General features: G+C 36.7%; 1 protein-coding gene across 2 annotated transcripts in view; it reads left to right on the top strand.

Moving 5' to 3' along the window:
* The window catches only part of sm (smooth), a 160,493-nt gene that overhangs the window by 131,598 nt on the left and 7,129 nt on the right, over nucleotides 1-21,766 (top strand). The window contains exons 7-8 of one of the 2 annotated variants that reach the window (XM_018457351.1): nucleotides 18,750-18,842; nucleotides 21,147-21,445. In XM_018457351.1, the coding sequence (XP_018312853.1) occupies nucleotides 18,750-18,842; nucleotides 21,147-21,445 (392 nt within the window). The remainder of the gene's footprint in view (nucleotides 1-18,749; nucleotides 18,843-21,146; nucleotides 21,446-21,766) is intronic. The other variant, XM_018457352.1, reaches the window with a different exon arrangement.

The following is a 21,766-nucleotide window of genomic DNA, read 5'->3' on the forward strand; positions in this document are numbered from 1 at the left end:
TTGCCTTTTATTTTTGAGAATATTTTATCATTTATCCGCAAATATAACCAGTGATTCTTTCTTCACGATCATCCACGTGACAAAAAAACATTCTGTACTTATCGAATATATGAAACAAAGGAAATTCAGATTTCATTTGACGTCGTATAATCACACATGACTAAAAGTTCGTTATTTTAAAAGTAACCAAAAGTCACTCTTTTCAGTCTTTTGCTAATGATTCATCTATCTCAGTTAACAATAAAAAGAAGAATGATAAAGATTTCAAACTGAACTTATTCGTATACAGAGAACGTAATAGATGTGATTCCTGTTGAAATCACTGGACCGGAAAGAATTAATTATAGTCGCCCCATCCTCTTACTTTGCGAGATTGCAAATGAATATTTGATTACTCCAGCAATTAGCATTCTCACTTCTCAGTGTTAGTTTTTTTTCAACGGTACAAAGAGTTCAGCAAATAAATTAGAGTCGCGATGCGACTGCCACAAATTTCGTATCGTAACAAAGCATTTACATCTTCATTGAGTTTGTTTTACATTGTTCTGTTAAATGATGAGAAGTATTTTAATTAAATTAATAATAAATTAAGCTAATGGAGGTTTCCCGACGTTTTAATAACAACAAATAAAAACCAAAGAGGCTGAAAATACGATTAAGTGAACGCGTGATAAATCTTTCATATATTTCAGCAATAATATGGAAATATTTGCATTTTGAGAAGTAATATTGATAAAGTAACAAATTAATATTTCCCTAATTTTTTATAATTAAATCGATATTTCCACATTTGCTGCATTCTCTGATTATTAGTCGTGTTACAATTGCGTAATCCCCAATTATCGCCCGTTATCTGTATAGCAATGTTATAGATAATTGTCTCGATAGGGATAACGCTCCAGAATGCCGTCGGTATATACGTGCGTGTACGCTATTAATGCGTAATATTAATTTATTGCCTTGAAGCTTAGTTTGCGAACGCTCTTCTAGTTTAATTCCCTCGCAACTCAAAGATTATCAAAGCAATTTATTGCATAAAGAAATTTTTATCCATAAAGCTGTTATTAAAATGTAATGCGAATATCCTATAATCCTGAATGTTTAAATATCTTTTATATTACATTACTTGTTTCTTTTTTTAATATTTTTTTTTTACTTTGATTATTTATATGATTGTTCGTATAGCATAGATATTGTACACAGTTTACAATATGTCGCTTTTATTTGGCGTTGTTACGCATTGTTAGTAGTTTTCTAATGCAACTTTCTACCTCCGGTGTACGCATATATGTACGTCGCTGGTGCATCGCAATAAATTACACGTTTCGCGTATCTTTATGATACTGTCATTGGTTCCAATTATACAAGTGAGCCCATTTTATCGAACCTCGACGTTTTATGACGCCCGTGCGGGTTTTACCGTCGCACCGAATGCATACAAACGCATTCATAACGAATAATAAACGTGCGGACTAAAGCACCGCTGAAAAAATACAGGACTCGAAAGTGATATTTCTCGTTGCGTTCCGGATAACGTTGCCACCCGCGTTCCGATAAATAAACTTGCACTCTGGGGATTCCCAAATTTTTTGTCCCTCGCGTTTCTTTTTGAAATCTTGATTTAGAAATCTTCACACGGCATATTCCATTTTGTTCAATAACTATTTCATATTATTTAAGATGACATTTATAATGTGCGGCCTAATTCAATCAAAATACGCGATTTGTGAAATAACTTATATTTCTCTATTTTTATACATTCGATTCAAATCGATGGTCATCTGATGATTTTATGTAAAATTTCGTAGAATTTAAGATTATTTTGAAGTGACTAAAGTAAAATAAAATAATATATAGGAAGAATTTTTTTTTCATTTTGATGTTGCCATTTAAAAAATATACTTACATGAAACAGATTAAATTTTCTGGTTCCATCTCCAAATATTCAGTGACCGAAGATATGAATAAAATAAACACAGTTTTCACAAAATTAAACCATTTTAGAGAATTCCTCTGTCAAAAATTGTTTGGTATCGCGCGTAAAAAAATCCGCAGTTTGCCCTAAAGCAAATAGTGACAGAACCAGAGTGTGCAATACGAATCATCAATCGTGTTCCGTCAGGGATTAATAGTGGAGTGAGATGGAAAATTTTTGTTGCAAGCAAATAGGAATATTCGTTTGAATCAAAGAGACATTGCCGCCTATATAAAATGACAACGGAATGGACTATTAGTCTGAGTAAAGAGCTGGATAAAGAATTATTTTGCGTTTGTGAGAAATTTAATATTTTGTAAATGTTTCTTAATCTGTTAAATTCTATTTGGCATACGCTATTCCACTTTGCCCTTTCGGTAACAGATAAAAAAATATCTATTTCAAGTTGATAGAAGAATAGAAATTTCCTTTTAAATCTCCTAATTAAATTAAGAGATTTTCCACTGAAATTAAGGATTAAATTTACTTGAAAATGGAATCTACGATTGTATAACGCGCAAATGTGTTGCCGCCGTGTGTGTCCAATAATATTCTAACTTGATATCGTCTCGTAAATGGAGCGCAAATGGAAGTTTACGGTGATTTCCCCGATTCGGTTTGACTGACACTCTAATTCAAATTCGACCCATATGCCTATCTTCCTCCTGTATCCTTTCGGTGTCCATTCATTCATAATGCAACAATATTACTTCGCATTATTGTAACGTTGCGACGCACTAAATTCCGCGCGAAACGCTTCGATCGGGTGGTCCGAATAGTAATGAGAGCGACCTCGGAAATACCGCACGTGCACGATTAATTTGTTACATTGCGGTCACTTCTATACGTACGAATTAACGGCTGACGGGCTGTATGGATCCTGCGTTTCCGACAGCTGCGTGTTTCCCGCAACGTCCGTTATTTCTCTCAACGGACGTTTACTTTAACGTTGTCCAACTGTAAACTCCGTGAGCCTTTTTATGGTCCGCGGCGTTTGTTAAGTAGACATCGATAAAAACCAAGAGTGCATTCGAGCCAATCACAATCGACTTTTGACGACAGTCGGTGGGTTTTTATCGAATTTACACTTCCCTAACGGCAAACCGCGCTTGCCGGACTGTCAACTTTTCCGCAATGTAACACACTAGTTTTTCGCTATAATGCGCAGCGCAGGATGGAAGTGATTTTGAAGAGCTGATTGAAACCTGGTCTACGTGTCAAACAATAAAATTGAGATAATGGACAGTAAAAAATTTACCATAATAATCGAATTATAGTAAATATCGAGCCATTATAGAAAAATCGATCTAAATTGATGAAGGCCGAATTGGATAATAATTTACAATCAGTTATTAATATCCTATTAATATCCTTATTATATATTCCGCGAATATATTTTTATCTCAGAAAGTTTTATTTCTTGATATTCAATAAATTTATTATAACATAATTAAAAATATTTCGATCATTATCTTGATTTTCCAGTGTTGATTATTTAGACCAGATTTATCGGAAGTTTCTAACACCGTAACGACTCAAGATACAAAATCATAATTCTACTTTAGCTTCCTCTAATATGCAGCTGAAGAGGATTACGCCGAGTTGTATCACATTAATGTCTCACAAATTCGAGAAAAGCGTTTTTATCCCAGCGACTTTATTATCTCAAGGCAGAATTATGATTTTGTGTATCGAGTCGCCGCTAGAGCTTCCATCAACTCTTCGATTTCCCAGCGTAATTCGATTGCGGCGTGCCGCAAACGCGCACGTTCGCGCGCGTGAAGTTCTCCAACATCGTTATATATGTACAGTGGTTCGCCGGTGAACTGCGTTTCACCGGCATTGAGACTCGTGCGAAATGTATACACAAGCAGTGCCTTTTGCCATCACGCCACAACACCGAGCGCCACAGCACGAGCCACAAAATCGATCTCGATCCCTCCGAGCGCTTAGAACTCCCGTAGTCACCGCAAGCAGACAAGCGCGAGACAACGAGATACAATATATCTTCTCCACATCGACATGCAAAGACACCGAGCAACAAAGACAACAACATACACCGAGAGATCGGAAATATATACACATACGTCGGAAAATATACATCTGTACTAATAATGGCTGAGCATGAAACGGTCATAATCGACAACTACACTTGGCCCAGCGAAAGTATGCACGCCACAATCAAATAATAACCATTCACATCCGGCTCGGATCGTGAATCAGTCTACATCGATACACTTACTACTATTATTACAACTACAACTACAACAACAATCACATCGAAACAACAGTCATCAGACAGAGAAGATTCACGCTAAGATTTCACCGCATTAACATCCTCATGCACCAAGATGCAGTCTAGCCGATTAATCGTCAAGACAGACACAACAGATCGATCCAATCAGTGAGATCGAGCGATTGTTCTCTCAGTTAAATTCCTTTGTGAGTTACATGATGCGTGAGTCTACCCGCGATTCGCCAGCTTGCGATTCAACAAAAATGCAATTTTTCTATCCAGCAAAATTCAGGAGCCAATCACATCTTTTTACTTTACATAATACAAAGTTATAATTCTAAATTGAATTGATAATAATAAAAATTTATGAAAGTTAATATAATAATATAGCTCAGAAAAGATGTAATACATATCTGTTTCTTGAATAGACAGAATTGAAAAGAGTGACATGTTTAATTTGGAAAAGAGATTGTGAAAAACAATCTTTTATTAACAATATTAGATTGTTGAAGAAACAACTGTACATAATAAACCACAATATTATTTTTGGCACGTAGATAAATAGGAATTTATTATTGAAGTATAATCTAAAAAAAAGCAATTTGAAGCAAATATATCTCCATTATTGTTTTCTCGTTCAAATCAAGTTATTTATTTTCCATATCTTCCATATTTCAAAATTTGTTTCGTTAAAATAGGATTTTGAAGATTAAGTTGCGTTTTACATAAAATTAGATTCACACGCGGCCGATTTTTATCGATTTCTGCACGCGATTGAGAGTACAAATGAATAATGAAGTTAGTGCCAAAATGGCCGATGAGCAAGAAAACATAATTTAGAGCCTTATGACATTAATAGCGCATAAAATATGCCAGAGCTAAGTCGCTTTGAGACGTCGATAAATTTCTTAAACATTTTTAAATGAATTATGTTTGTAATATCATCATTTAAAACGTTTTAGATTCATCAATTTTTTTATTGATAATTATTTCTTCCTGATATCGCCCGCATTTTTCGCCTTTTCGTGAAAGAAGTTAATTCGATCATTTTTAGTGTTCCGTGTTAGAAAGTCAGTTATGATGCAAATTAGCGTCTAATGTTAATTATCGCTTCTTTTTAACGCTCGCTTTTATCGTGGCTATCTGCGCACGTGTTGCCTCGCTTGCGCTTATGCAATATTCAACAAGACGCGTTCTCTTCGGCTTCGCGCAGTGTGCAAATACTAGAGAAAGCAAAGAATTCCGCCTGAAGCTCGTAGCGGCAAGTAGCGCAATTAGAAAAGAATTTATAGCGATGTTATCATCTTAATGCTCGCGAAGAACGCTCATGAGTGCGTTTTCGCCACCCGCAGCAATACTTCGCACTTGCCCTGTTTTCTAGATTTGTAATGTACAATGTGCGACGAGAGAGAGGCACAATGCCAATTTTCCATCGTAAAAAATAGCAAAGGTCTACATCCTGATAGCACATTTTCCCCTTCTTTTCTCGCAGTAATTTATATATAGATTCTTCTTTTACCTCTTTAATACCTATATATCAACGCACAAAGTACCATATGATGCACAAAGCTAACTTTTCACTGTTAACAAAGCATAGCTAAAAAAGCAATTTTTCAATAGTATTTTTTCTAGTAATATTTTGTTATTAAATTCTTTTATTGCACTGTATATTACTTGAGACACAATAATAATTTTTCATGATAACGAATAATTAGAATACTAATAGACACTCTCTTTACACTGATACATCTCTTACTCATTGTCAGTACATCTTATCTTGAAAAGAGTTTCTGTAAAAGTATTTCAGAAATCGTGCATTTCCTTTAAGCTATAAATACTAATAACCCAAGTCAAGTCTGTATACGAGAGATTGAAAGAAATATTTAAAACAGTAAAAGTTGAATTCACAGAGGCTTTTTTTCGTTCTTCGGTGATACTTCTTCTCAAACTCTTTCCAAACGCGTACTTCATAACACCTATCATTATTTTACTGCAACACGCGGAACTTGGTGTTGGAAAAAGTTGCGAGAATGGTTGTTCTTCATTCGGTAATATCTTGCTTAAAGACGGTCGACGGCGCTTAAAAAATTTCTCGTCTCTTGATACCTTCGTGAAAGTTTAAGTCTAGTTTTTATCTCCCTTTAAAAGTTATCGAAAACTTGTGCGTGCCTTTCCACTTTCGCATCGGGCGATTCTTGTTCGAGTGGCCTAGTTTAATGATTAGCGATCGAGTTTAACGAATATCGTATACGTGCGTGCCTGGAAAGCACGATAAATCGTACTAGAGAAATCGTAATGTGCTATTCTCGTCAGTACATACAAGTATTTTTTTATTGCAATTTTTAAGTTCCATATTCGTGATAAATTCGAATTTAATTTTTCTTTCGTGGAAATTTGATGAAAAGCCATGGTTTATTTCAATATCATGATTTCAAATATCAGTTGTCTTTGTAATCACAAATATCTTCGTAATTAATCAAACTTCTAAATTGAATTTCTGTTAGAATATAAAAAAAATATAGGTTTAAACTTATTTGAAATCTTTTATATCTGAATGTGCTTTGGAATCTTTTTTCTCTGATAATATTTAATGAGACATTTTATTAAATTTTTGCCGAAGAAAAATTATTTTATGGATTGGTTAAATATATCTATAATTAAAAAACATTCAGCAAGCACACAAAGAATAAAATTTTAATATATAATTTATTTTCTCTTCTCTCTCTTCTTTTTTTAAAAATTAAAATTCACGAAATTAAATTTTGTTCTCTCTCAATAAAAAGAATATTTACATTTACATATTGAATCGGTCTCGTTAATCCGAAGTATTTTCCTACACAGTTGGACAAAATGATTTCGTCTTGTGCAAATTGTATGGAACAAATCAAACAGTCAATTTGGCAAACATCTGCGCATTATTGTCAGAAATTCATCGCGATTCGTGACACGATTTTTCACTTGGCATTACTCGGTTTAAATGCGCGATTGTGCCATTTTCATTCCTAATATAGCGTTGTTGAATCAATACAATCAAAACAAACAAGCCCGAAACCAGACAAACGTTTGGACAATCCCGTCGAGCATGCACACTCGCGAAATCGCTCATATACGTGGATTTACATTGATTATCGCTTTCCCTCGAAAAAGTACCGTGAATGGAGGCCACGGAGGTATTACGTGTAAAATAATATCAGTGTTAGAAGCATCGTTAGTACGCCCGTCCCGTCAAGTATTACATTCGTTTGATCGGATTTGTGATTTGTGAGAGAAAATGATGTTCAACGGAATTTCACAAATTCTTCTCGTAAAGTTATGTAAACGTAGTTTAAAACGAAAGGTACACGCGAAATATTCTTACAATAAAAATAAAGAATTATCATTGTTACATACATTTTTATTTAGTTTCTCTGATACTGCCAGACAAAAATATTATTTTTTTAAATTACATACATTAAACTAATTTATTTATTACTCATAATGTGAAGAAAATTAATAGATAGTTTTGTAGTTGATTTTATTTTTGTAAGAGTAATCTCTGAGAAAACGATTTTCTTAAAATTAATGAATGTCACTCTACCAAGATTTGTCTAACATCTCTGCAATATAAAGTTGTGCATCAGTTTTACGTAATATTTTGAAATTTTGCTTCGATTGTTAATTATTATATCTATAAACGTCACAAAACGTAGAATTGAAATACGGTTTTATTCACAGTCGATTCCTTTTTCTAAAGACTAGATCCAATTAATTTCGCCAATGTTATTTACCAACGGGTAACTTTCTTACGTGACACAAAGCGTTTATTCATTTTTTTTTTCTCAAGAAGCTTTTTCCCCGTACTACGCCTTCGAGCTGCGCTCCCGACGTCGACAGTGCTGCTTCTTGATGGCAGAATAAAACCGGGATACAAAGTAAACCAGAGTGAATAAAGAAAAGACATTTTCTTTGAGCGAGCGAAAGGAAGATTCACGCATCCCGTATACTTGATAAAGGAAAATATACTTGATGAGGAAAATAACCTGAGAGAAAGCGAGAAAGAGAGAGAGCGAGAGAGAGAGAGAAAGAAAGAGCGAGAGAGAGAGAGAGAGAGCGAGAGAGAGAGAGAAAGAGAAAGAATGTATGTGTTTAGAACACAAAGAAGTAACCAAATAACAAAACATCAACAAAACATGAACAAGCACAACAACATCGACAATAATAATAACAACAACGATCGAAATTTCGAGATCGAGCACACCGTTCTACAACGATAAATATATATGCACGTTGGTGCCATATATGTACATTACATAGAGACAAATAGCATCCACATAATACGTCACACATCACGCCGTAGATCTGCCGGACCCTCCACCCACGAACCAACCAACCAATCAACCGACCAACCATCGGGAAACCACGAAAAATCACGAAAAACCCCCCGGACAACAACGTCGCGGGGATAATACACTGAATATAAGTGCGAGCCATGGGCGCATGTATATGTATACGTATACGCACACATATATGTACACGCATACATATACGCACACACGTGCGCGTGAGCTAGACCTCTAAAAAAATATATATAAAATGCCATATATATATATATATATATATACGTGTCTCTCAGAATAATATGCTCACCACCACTACGTCTTGCAAGGCTACCAGCGCACTCACAGACAAACATTCAAATCGACCACTGCCTACCGCTCGAAAAAGAAAAAGTTACCTACCTATACGTGTATGTATACGTCGTAAAGTCGGATACATAGAAACAGCTCTCAGAGAGACTCCATGTATATATGTATAAGCGATCGGATCGAGGAAGGTCGAGATGCGAAAAGGGATCCCTGACATGCACGTTTATCGATATATATGTACTCTGCTGTGGCAGTAGTCGCCACCGGAAACGTTACTCTCAGTTAATAATGTGAAACGAGATGCAACCGAGGCTGAGTTGCATCGACTGCCCGGGCTGGCTAACTCTGCTTAACGACTCGTTGTTCCCGTCTGGTCTGGTTTATAGTCCTGACTGTAACGTAGACGTAGGTGGGAGGAGAGTAAGCAAAATAAGCAGAGCTGGCTTAAATCGGCGCAACCAGTCCCGAGTGCTCCTGATGATTGCTTCGATGGTATTGAAAGAACAGATTGGTCGAGTTCGTCGTAAAACGCTTGCGAAATACAAAGCACGAGAAAATAGATCTAGTTGATCACATAGCGATATAAATAAATTGGCACGCTGTTAACTGATCTAAACTAAAATTTAACTATCAACTAAAAATAATTTTCTTAGGGAGAACTTAGCCTCGTAATTGATTATTAAAAAGCAAAAATAGATAATACCACCGTTTTGTGAAAATTGAGTTTTGGTCGTTAATCAATTATTATATTTTGCATTGCAACGTATAAATTAATTTAGAACTTTTAATTATTAGATTATCGAGATTTCAATTATTGATATAATAACTCTCTCTTAAAATTAAATTTCCTCTCTTGATTCAATTTTCATTGAAGTTGACTCATCAATAAAATTGATATTGTATTAGTATCTACATTTTACTTACTCTCTTCCAATTCTATAAAATAATCATTAGCAGTGTGCCAATTTTATTATGTAGCCAATTCAATTTAATTCTCGAATTTCTGATTTCCGGTCTGTAATAAAAATAAAGTTACAATCGCGAATTAATTCACATGAAATTATTAAGAAGTCCAAGAAAATATCAGTCATGGACGATAGGACGAACCGAGCCTGTCTAAGAACTCGATTAGCATGTTCGCTATTTGATGACATCATCAAAGTTTCATCGGAAAGCACTTGAGCATATCTTTCGCATGATGGAAAGCGTTTCCGGTCGTCGACGAACGTCACTGTGTCGGTCGTACATATACTATATACGTATATACATATGCGCCCGTACGTGTATATGTATTACTCACACGACTATTCAGTCTCTCCTCTCGCTTGTCACGCACACGACCGAAGAGGAAGGGGTCGGCGTCGAGATCGGCCGGCGGTTAAAACCCTCTCGGCAGAGCCCCTTCGACGGAATACATAAATAAAAAAAATCTATGTTATGTGTAAAACAACAAGTACATGTACGGATTCGCAAAACGCACACAAAACGGCCGGAGCCCCTCGCCCCCGTCCTTTCCACCCCGAGCGGTGGGAAATCGGTGATTACGGGAAGAAAATCGAGAGAGGGAGAGAGAGAAAGAGAGAGAGAGAGAGAGAGAGAGAATGAAAAGGGGATTGTTATGTTGGAATGTTTGTCTGTGTGCAGATGCAGCCTACTCGTTGTTGACTTGATGGATTCTCACGTGGTGATGATGGATTCTCACGTGGAACGTGGAGTTCAGGGCCCGGTGGTGAATGAGAGGGGGCTTAGGCAGATCTACGGCTCATTTCCCCCCCTCCTTACTACTACTACTCCTACTACCACTATCTACGGAGAGTGAGAGTGAATACGCGGATGGATGTTTGGAACACGGATGAACGGATGCGTCCGTCCGTAGTTGTCTCGAGAACGGCAAGGCAGACGACTCGCAGACTCTGCTGAGACACACGCCACGTGTCGCCGCGAGACCGCACGGTAAGTTGAGCTCCGAGTATATTGTACGTCTCCCCCCTAAACGCGCCAGCGGGTCGTCGTCGAGCGACCGAATCAGCATCTGACCTCAAGACATCTTGGATCACGTGGACGTGTCCCTCCGTGCCTGCGTCAGACCGTTGACATCCGTGACGTTGGCTTGCCGGAAGCCGCGAGGCGTCGCAAACCGTATCACGGAAGTAAGGATAAGCGTGGTGATTCCTAGTAGTGAATTCGTAAAGGATTCTAAGCAGGATATTTATGGATTCCATATGCGCACAATTAAAAGAGCTTTTATGGCCACTTATTTTCTAAAAACGGGTATTTTTCGAAGCTCATAGACGCTTATCGATAAATTAGCTGTTGTTAGTAACGCACGTATGTTCAGCATTTAATATTATAAATAATAAGATAAAGATGTTGAATGAAACATGCGAAAATGTGAAACGACGTCTATGAGATAGTCAGCACATACTTTCTTATTTGATAAAATATGTTGATTACTTCGCAAATGATGCTAAACAATTATTTTATTAATTGCTAATGTTAATTTTTTGCTTTAGATTTTTTGTTTAGATTGTTAGTCGTTAATGTAGGTAAATATGATCGTATATTATACCGAATTGAAAAGTCTATACATATTTTACAATTTAAAAATTTTTTTAATTTTGCATAATATAATTTATATTCTATATTTATCTTTTCATGCGTCTTGATTTTTATTATCTTATCATTTTCAGAGATATTTATGTGATGTTATAAAAGATATCTACGCTACATGTTTAAATTTGTTTTCTAGTTTTTAATATTTAATTCTACGATCGAAATCGTTTCAAAATTATAAGTAAAGAACTGAAAAATCTCAAATTAATACAAATTTAATTGCACCGAAAGCGATGATTTTATACATTTCCTTTTTTGTATTTTGCATCCGCGTTTATATAGGGATTGCAGGTCATGGTTTGAGAACATCACACTCTGATTCAAACATCTGACTGCCACATTGGGACTATAGTATGACAGTCCTATACCGACAGTAAATAGCACCTGACGGTTGTTGACCACAAAGGGACTGAATTTATGCTCCACCTGGAGACGCTTTCATAATGATTGTCATTAGACAGAGACTCCAGGACGTACGGAAATGACCGTTCATGGCCGGTGAAGTCGGCATATACTGTAATACTAATTAATCGTAGAAGCTCCCAGCTGTTTATGTTACTGGGTGGTCACGTTACGCAATTAACGAGCTTCAATTGCACACGCGTTGCCAAGGCCTTACGGATGGGCGATCGCTGTGTGGTTCATCGCAGACTTTTGTAGAAAAGATTCTCTATTTGCTTGTGCAAAAAGAAATGAATGTAACACGGCCAAAATGAAGTTCGCGAAAGTTGCTCGGGAAAGTTATATAAGTTTATATTAGAAATTACGTATAGAATGTTGCGTCGAAGGAATTGTACATCGAACTTTTCTTCCTTGAGTGTGTATTATTCTGATTATTTTTTGTAGCGAAATACAGTTTATAGAATCGTTTGTATATATTCTTTGTACATTAAGGTTTTTGTTAAAAAGATATGTATAAAATGTTACGCGTGATTTTTATTATATTGAACATGTTTTTCCGTTATATATTTTCCTTTCTTATCATAATTTTTTATTTCATTTTATTTATTTTTCATTTACAAATTTTTATCGCTGGATCTCAATTTTATCTCGTGAGTTTATTGGAAATTACAAGAAATTTCAGAAACGAGGTTTCTGAAAATTTTAGCAATTGCAGTGGCGATAAAAAATTAATTAACTTGATAAATATTCCACAAACTTGAATTCTATATTGATTATTATTTAGTTTTTGAATAAAGTCAAGCTACAATTTATAACTCGTACAAAAAGCTTATAAATAAGATAAAAGACGTACTGAATATTTCATGAGGAAGTACGGAACTTTTAGGTCACGTACAGGAAATATAAAAGGGTGTGAGATGTATACAAAATTATATTCTCGCAATCCACAAAAGCCATATTCATATAATCTGCGAAACTATTAAATGCTATACATTTGTATATCGTGATAAGAAATTGAAATAATTTTTATTTATATTTTGGATTCTTTTAAAAAGGCCACTTTATCTCGCAATTTCAGTCAAATAAATATTTAAAAAATCTATATATACATGTATATGTATATATACATATTTTATGACATAGATATTAAATTTCCTATTCTATAACACTGAAAATGATCAGATATCATAAGCAAGAGATGTGGTTTCAACATTAGTTTAAATTATTAAATTCGTAAATGAACTTGTACTATGTACTCAATTGTACGTATATAGGATGGATCATGATTTTAGGATCAAGAACGATCTCATTATCAAATGATTAACGAGTTTATCTTATGCAAGAACTTGCTCAAGCGATATCAGACACTCATGCGCGCGCGCCTAATGACACAATAATAATAATACACGTACGCCAGTGGGCTGTAAATCGATTTTCGCATCAGGCGCGGCATCGACAAATGGCCCGAGATAGGAATGCAGTCGAGGCAATTAGTACAATTATTAATGCATTCGCAGTTTCTGATCGCAAGTCGATTTGCATACGCATGCCCTGATAATCGCCATGTTGTGTAAAGTGCACACATAGAAAATCTACCTCGCCTTTATTTCGAGAGAGAAACATTAATCTTGAAAGATAACAAAACTCCTCTCTGGTTTCTTTTTTTTGTCGAATACACTCCATTGTTGACCATAACTATACCTGTTGCACTATAAACGTTGACTTTCTGAGAAACGGTCAAATATTTACCTTGAAGAAGTAACTCGATCTTACAATAATAACTTCGACAGGTTATTGTTAAGAAAACTGTGATGTAGCACTCGACAAATATTGTAGATTATTTCCATGACATTGTTGGAACATTAAATTGAATTTTTCTTTGATAATCGTATATTCATTCTTTTTAATAATACCAAGAACTAGAAAGGAAAGAATTAATCCGAAGATTTCGAAATCTTTTGTCAATAATTTTCTTTTGTTTTCGACATTATTATTAATTATACAACAATTAATTTTATTTTATTACACATTTAAGAATATGAAACGCTCGATGTACTTAACATGCACTTTTCTCTTTTTATAAAATTTTCAATTTATATTCCTGAAAATAATTTGCACTATTTTATTACTAGTAGATATACTTTCATAATTTTAATATTTAAGAGTATGAAAAGTTCGATGTAGTGAACATTTTTTGTACTTTTTCCTTTTTACAAAATTTTTCGCTGGACGGAAAGAAGCGTATTTATTCTTGAGAGCACTTTTTATTACTAGTAGATATATATTCATAAAATCGTTCTTCACGCTGTTGATCGCAACTTGGCATGCACGTGCCGATTGCGTTTATTGCTTAAGTCGTTCGCCTTCACTTTTCAGTGCAATCGGACCGCTTAATAGAACTCTGAAAGCTTTTCCAGAGGTTCTCCTCACGCTATTTCTCTTCCGCGTTATTAAGTTGAAAATTGATAATTCGCGTAACAGGAGGGAACTGTTACGGAGCCGTTACGTTTTACGATTGCGAACCTGTTACGACGTACCTAATTTAAAGAGCGCTCGTTCTGCATTTTCAGTGGTTACAAAGACTTCAGATTTTGTCGCGTTTTTTCCGTTCTTTTTATATAGGTAATCAATTTTTGAAATGTGAGACCTTGAAAGAGCATTTTTTTTTTAGGAAAGAGATTAGCATATGGAGCACGTATTTAAGTGGTATTTAATGTTCAGCCTTTCGTTTTTGTCCGCGCCACTGCACTGTGCTGATTCCGAGATTGAGTTTTAATCCTAAACCCCTAATGTATATAGGTATCATCTCACAAGGGCTTTTGTTCATCGTCGAATAATCCCACCCTTGTTCAAATAATCTGTACGCCGTTTCTTCCGGCTATGTTCTTCGACCGATATACCACCTGCGCCAATGGAGTTTACGTAGCCATATACAGGGTGTATCGAGCTTCGTTATTTTACTCATTTATTTTAGGTTTACGAATTTCAGCAATTTTTACTTTGTAAAAGTTTCATCGATTTCTTGTTTTTTAAGATTGTGTGTGTTTATATTAAATATATCACATCTTTAATTACTTGAAGCAACTTGAAATTGGATAAATAACTTGTTCATTTTCATCGCAAAAGAAAACTTAAGAGGGCCATGTAATTTAAAACTCTGAACTTCTAAATTAAGAATTATTGCCTGTAATTATGAAAAAATTTAACGTATAAGATCAATTTGTCAAGGAATCCGACATTTAAATCCAATTACTTGTACTTTATACTTTCCTCTCTCAGTTTTAATTGCTTAAAAACGGATCGCAATCATGGAAATTTTGTCGTTCACCCTATATATCTCATGGGGAGGGCGGTGGTAGTCTGCGTGGCGACGTCGAAGGTCGATACCGCGCGCTAGTCCACCATCAACGGTTCCCGTCATGTCTCACCCTTCGATAAATGTTAAAGGAGAGAGGTTCTCTTCCAAAGCAGTCGCCAAAAAGGGGTAGGAAAGAAGAGGATCTTCGGTAGCCTCTCCTGCGAAGGGCTCTCGCGAAATGATCAATAGGGAGAGTCGTAATTTCCCTATCACGCGTCTCGTTGGACATAAAATTGCAATTTCGCCCCGGCCAACAGCCAGATGACCTACGAGTTCTAATATCCGCTTGTAATGATCGCACGAGGATATCCTCCCACGAGCGACGAGACGCTGTTACACCGGTAATGGCATTTACCTTTACGATGCGGCGCGGACGCTTCGCGGTGAAATTGTTTTGGAGATTGAAATCCCGTGCGCCGCTGGACCACGCTAGTTTAATCCGACAGCAAACATCCGCAGTGGCATTATTAATTCAACAGCTATGATAGATCGCTTGACGTTCATTTGATCTTGAGATTTACGAGACCTGCATACAAAAGAGACGTCTAATACGAATCGTATTCATGAGGGACGGGCCTGGGTATTATTTTCTCTATTTAATTAATACATTTTTTTAGTATCTCCAAATGATAGGATTTGGAGAAGGGATTTCTTGATCCTCTTTACTCTTTTTTTTCCGATGACAACTTTAATTAAAAAAAAAGCTCGATTACACAATGAATTATTTATAACTTTAACAGTTGATAATTTAGAAGTATTCTCCTGCCTTAATCACAAAGATAATGGAGAACAACGATTTAGTATTCGTGACGAAATTATTTTGCAAATTGAATTTCTCGACGTCGGGGTCGTACTGATTTAACCCGATGGCAAGTACCTTTATTATTAATTTACACGCGAATGTCCATCGCTCGAACCTGATATAGAGAAGGAGAGAAATCTTATATGAGATCCACTCGGTGGAAATGTAGAAATTCTTTTTCTCCGCGAAACGAGAAACGTTCTTCATCCGGATTAGTCGATCAGGATCATTAATGACCCGAGCTGTCTTATCCGCTCCAATTCCAAGTTGTCGATACAGTATTTTCACATTCGCCATCCTGAATGAAACTAAATTCGTTAGTCGTGTCACTGTCTCGAGAACCCTGAACTAGGACAAACACGGCGAGAAACTCGGCGCGACGTTCGCGTAGCTCCACCAGTATCCGAAATCGCAATTTCCATGATTCCGCACGAGATTTCTGCGAGTGCCCAATATTGGGTTTCATGGACTCGCGAGACTCTCCGAGGTTCTCGAGGTACGAGCCCAGGTGCGCCATTTCTCAAGTGGAACACGGTCCGTCGTTCTCTCTGTCCCGCGTTATTGAAAAATACGCACCAGCTGCAACTATCCTCAGTATCTGAATAATTCCCGCGTCACGTAATTATCGAAAGTGGGAGATACCCCGCAATGTCGGAAAATTATTTAACTTAACTTTTAGTAAGATGACTTTTATTACTATTGTTACTAGAATCCGATGATTACGCGGAATGATTCGTAATTGTTATCTGCTTGAATCTTGCGAATTGTTGAATCGTTTTATGCCATTAATGCATCAACGGGATTCGATTATACATTTTTATATAAATATGTTTAACAGCCGAGAAGATAAACAATTTCTTAGTTACTCGTATACAATTCTGTTTACAAAAATTATTAGGAAAGAAAAATTTAATTTTTTGTAATTTCAAAATATATTTGTATTTTTGTCTATATTTTAAGGAAATAATTAATTTTTCATGCTGGAACATAATTTAAATATCAAGCGATATTATTAAAAGATTATTATGTCGCCGGAATTTATCTTCAGGGAGAGAAACGTACATCTTTGCTCTTCGAATCTCCTGATTCAATCTCGCAATTACATCCAACGCAATGCGCTACGTCCTACATAGTTATATGGCGGCATTAGCATACTGATCTTAATTAGCAATTAATCTACTGGGATTCTGTACGTCCACAATGGAGTGGTATCGAATGTGATCCGGGGAGGATCAAGCAGGGTTAAGGCGATTGCTTCCTCCTCGGCGGGGGCCAATCAAGCGACTGATGCGGTTCGGGCGATAGAGGGACGTTCTATTTCAAACGAGAAGACGAGCATCTCCTCGAATCGTTGATGGCTGCAACCGCGTCGAGAGCAGACGTGGCAATATCGAATATTCCGAGGGTGGAATAGAGAAGGATCGATATATATAGGTTGCTGCTACAGCAACAAGCTCGATATCGCTCGCACACGGTGCACGAGTACCATTTGCTGTACGCGAGTGGGTGTACCAAAACATTGCCAAAACTCGCACTCATCTCTATGAGAAACCCACGTGTTACTATACATGTGTAGACGTAACGCAGTTTAATATAAACGGATTACACGATGCGGTGTGTGCGAAGAACCAAACGCAGATTACGCGGAATATGTGTTTCACCTCATCCGTCTTTCCTAAACAATTTAGTGACGTATTTCAAATCGACCTCTTGTTAGGAACTTGATCGAGACGCGTTGCAATGTCTCAGATGTAATTTTTATTTAGAAAACGTTGCTTCAGAGCGAGTGGTGGTCAGGGAATAAACGTAAATAACGTCCAAGTAATCAATTTAAGACCATCGGAAATGGTCACCTTCTTTTTTACGTATACGATCACCTAGGGTATTTTTACATTCCAATAAAAAATTACTCTTATTAACAATATGTTATATATTATTGTATATATTGCATAATTTTGTATATTATTATTTTCCAATTTATTAGTATTTGTGAAAAGATTATGGATATAGATTTACTTACAATTTTTTGAAAGAAGTAAATATAGAAATCAAACAAACGAATTAAGCATGTTAAGTAGCTTATTACGACATTAATATTTCTACAAAATAAAGACGGTAATTAATAAAATGGTTTTCTTACTTTAGGGTGTGTTTTTGAAGAAATTGCATATTTAAAGGTTCATAAAGGATAGTTATTAAAAAAGAAAGTAAAGAATTGTTAGAAAAGAAAGAAAATATGTTAAATAAAATTCATTTTACAACAATTCACATCTTTTGTTGGGATATAAAAACACTCCAGGTGATTAATCCCGGGTTAAGCAAGGCGTTCGTGATAAATTATACTTATTTCAGTATTAAAATTTTATATAGAATATACAAGTACCAATATTTATACCCACCAATAATCATTGTGCTAAATCAATTATATCGCTCTTCGATCTAAACTTTCAAAAGTTAAATTTTTAGTTTACTTGAGAACAAAGTACAGTCGCAGTAACGCATATGTATGAGTTAAATGTAAATATATTAATATGAAGCTATAAATTTCCTTTGCATTTTCCTTGTATTTCCTCTGCTCGGCGATTCCCACCGGAAATTTGTCGAAACTGCCAGGAACGCCGGGATAAATGGCGACATTTGGCTCGCATCGTTTGTCTTCTCAGTGACCGCGTGGGATTACGCGACGTATCCGTCGAAGGTGATTATAGTCTCATCGACGAACTGTCGTTCTGTTGCAGGCTCGAGCACACATAAAAACGACGCGACAGGAAATGGAAGGCCAGCTCCCCTTTTGGCTGAGCCAAGATACGGCGCCGCGCCTCAACCGTATGGTGAGTACCTGTCTGTCTATTTGTCCGTCTGTCCCATCCAACCATCCCGTCTGTTCGTACCTAATGACCAAATTAAGCTCACCGGTTCGGAAAATAGATGGCTCGGGTCATTGCAGCTTTTTCACGAACACATGTAAAGAATGAGAACAGATTAATGGAGGGCCGACGAAGTGCGGACCGACGTCGTTACTGAGAAGGAAAAAAATATGTTTGGAGCATTTGTTTGCAACGCATGGAAAGAAAAATTTATCTCGGCGAACCTTTCTTGCGGGAAATACGCATTGGAGTTATCACGAAAATTATTCACTTTCCTCGCGCAAGGAAAGATTTTTCGTAAATCGAAGAAATTTTGCTACGACGTTTTCTTCGTAGGACAGCCAAAACGCACGTAGAGCTTGTTATTTCAACAGAAGTTAAATGTTAATAAAAGGCCAAGTGCAAACATACCTACCACATTTCTCAGAGGAATACTGCGAATTTATTCGTAACCCAAGTAGCATTCATAACGACAGCATATGCAATGCAAATTCGGTGGCTTTAATTATGACGATGAATAGACTGAGCAGAAAATTGAAAGAACTGCCGTTCTTACAAAATGCACATATTTCAACTGAAAAATGGTTTAGAAAATGTTCATCGGAAAATGTGTAATAAATATTTACGCAAGACATCTTTCGAAAACGTTTATAAAACGTAAAAAATTAAATGGAATTACGTATACATTTAAAAAATTGTTCCTATTTAAAGGTTATAATTTGAGAATTTGCACGTGTCAAATTTGCAATCTAAAAATCAGAGGATTTCACAGAAATAATTTCTCATCTTTTGCTAGTGCAACAATTGTAATTACGAGATGTAAATTTTCACATCTCGTAATATCATAAAATAGAGATTAACATCGTAAAAAAAGAGCTCTTGTCTCAAATATATGAGATAGATTTAATAATGCAAGAGCGAAATTGTCACGTAAGTGACACGTGACGCTGTTGCTGCATCGACCTGCATTCGAACTGTTGCAGCCGGCGCTGGTGGCGGCGACGGATTGCATTCTTCCGTAGACGGCGTCTAAACTGTTGAGCACCTAATATTGACCCCGGGAAAATAATTCCTCTTCGATACAGCACGGTCTAATACTATCGCCGTAAGTCAACGCCGGGTGACCGCGATCCCGTTGCGATTTTGACAGGAAATCGATGAACCGTACGTAACATTGCGCGCCTGCAATCGAAACCGCTCTATGAGCCTCTCGTTGCGCGATAGTTGTAATCCGATAGTGGAAAACATTATCGTAACTTACCGCCGCGTGGCAACATACTTTTCCCAATAGTCCTCCAACATTCTGAATCGACACCATTTGTCGCAACATTTAATACCTGGCTACATACGGCTGACAAAGCGTTGCATTACCATTTCAATTGAGCTGTCAGCTCAAATTACTCTAGTTGAAGGTTGAACTGTTAAGTTTGGTTTTCTCCTCGCTCTCTGTATTATTATATTTTATTATGTTTTATTCGCTTACTTTCTGTGTGAAACATAGATTTTCAAACTCTACGAATTTATAAATAGTTTCCGGAGAGCAGATTCTTGCTAAAGACTTTTCCCATTTAAAAAAATTAGTGCTGAGTTAAGCTAATGCTTTGTACTAAGATTAATTCTTTAAAAAGCATTAATTTAACCAAGCACTAGGTTTTTAAATAGGAAAAGTCTTTTCGCAAGAATCCGCTCTCAAAAAATTATTTATGAATTCGTACAATTCGAAAATCTATGCTTCATAGAAAGAAAGCGAATAAAATACAATAATACAAAATAGATAGAAAATAAATAGAAAATAGATTTATGTGTGATAGTAAGATTTATTATGACTCATTATTTTATTGTATTCTTTGCCTCAAAATATGAATGTTGAGAGTTCATGTTTTAGCACCACTATATATCTTTACCACTGGCTTTACTATCCTATAAAACTTAATAAATTACTCAATATTCATATAAATTATGAAGCATCGTTTTTCAAAGACTCAAGTAAAGCAGACAAAAAGTAAATTGACTCTGTTCCTTATAATTCATATATCAAATACCGGCTAGCCGGAGTTATTATGAATTAAGCAACCGTACCACGTTCTCGAGCAAGGTCGTACGTGTACCCAATATGAAATTCGCGAAACATCCTCGCGACGTGCCGATTTCGCCGAATGCGCGTGTCCGTCACGGTTGACGATGAATAACCACCGACAGTGGTATTTCGCGCGCGTCATTTATCTCGCTCGTCCACATCTGTAGTTTGGTGTGCATCTGCGATTCCAGGTTCCACGCCGCAGGTCACCTTCCCGCCGGGAGCTGGTCACGATCGTTACGAGGAGAACTTCAACGGACCGGCGACGTATGCGGAGCCGTACGTCGAGCGTTACGGCATCAAGAGCGATTTCAGTGGCCGTGAGCCGTTACATCCCACACCACCTCGGCCGGGTTATGTGCCCACCTTGGGCCAAACGCCGCCCTCCAGCACGCAAGGCTCGGTCATGATGGTGTACGGACTACAACCGGACAAAGTCAATACCGACAAGCTCTTCAACCTGTTCTGCCTGTACGGCAATGTGACGAAGGTACGTGGCGGATCTTCAGCTCCCTTGTCTTCCCGTATTACTAACTCTCCCCCGAACCTTTGTGCGATGCCCGTAGTGTTTAGAGCGTTAAATGGAACGAGCTGGTAGGACCGAACAAAAGGGTCGCATGACTTAATTATCGCTACAGTACTTCGCGTTAACACGGTAGGGCCATTGACGTCCCTTACACGACACCGTACCTACGTTTAACGACGACCAACAGATTCTAGTTTCCATGTACGTTTATACATTTAACAAGGATTAGCGTGAGCGCATGTGTTTATATTTAACAAGAGCCAAATTTCCGCGCACTGCTGTACG

This window comes from Mycetomoellerius zeteki, unplaced genomic scaffold, assembly GCF_001594055.1.
Source record: "Mycetomoellerius zeteki isolate Tzet28-1 unplaced genomic scaffold, Tzet1.0 scaffold62, whole genome shotgun sequence".
In the NCBI taxonomy this organism is placed as follows: domain Eukaryota; kingdom Metazoa; phylum Arthropoda; class Insecta; order Hymenoptera; family Formicidae; genus Mycetomoellerius; species Mycetomoellerius zeteki.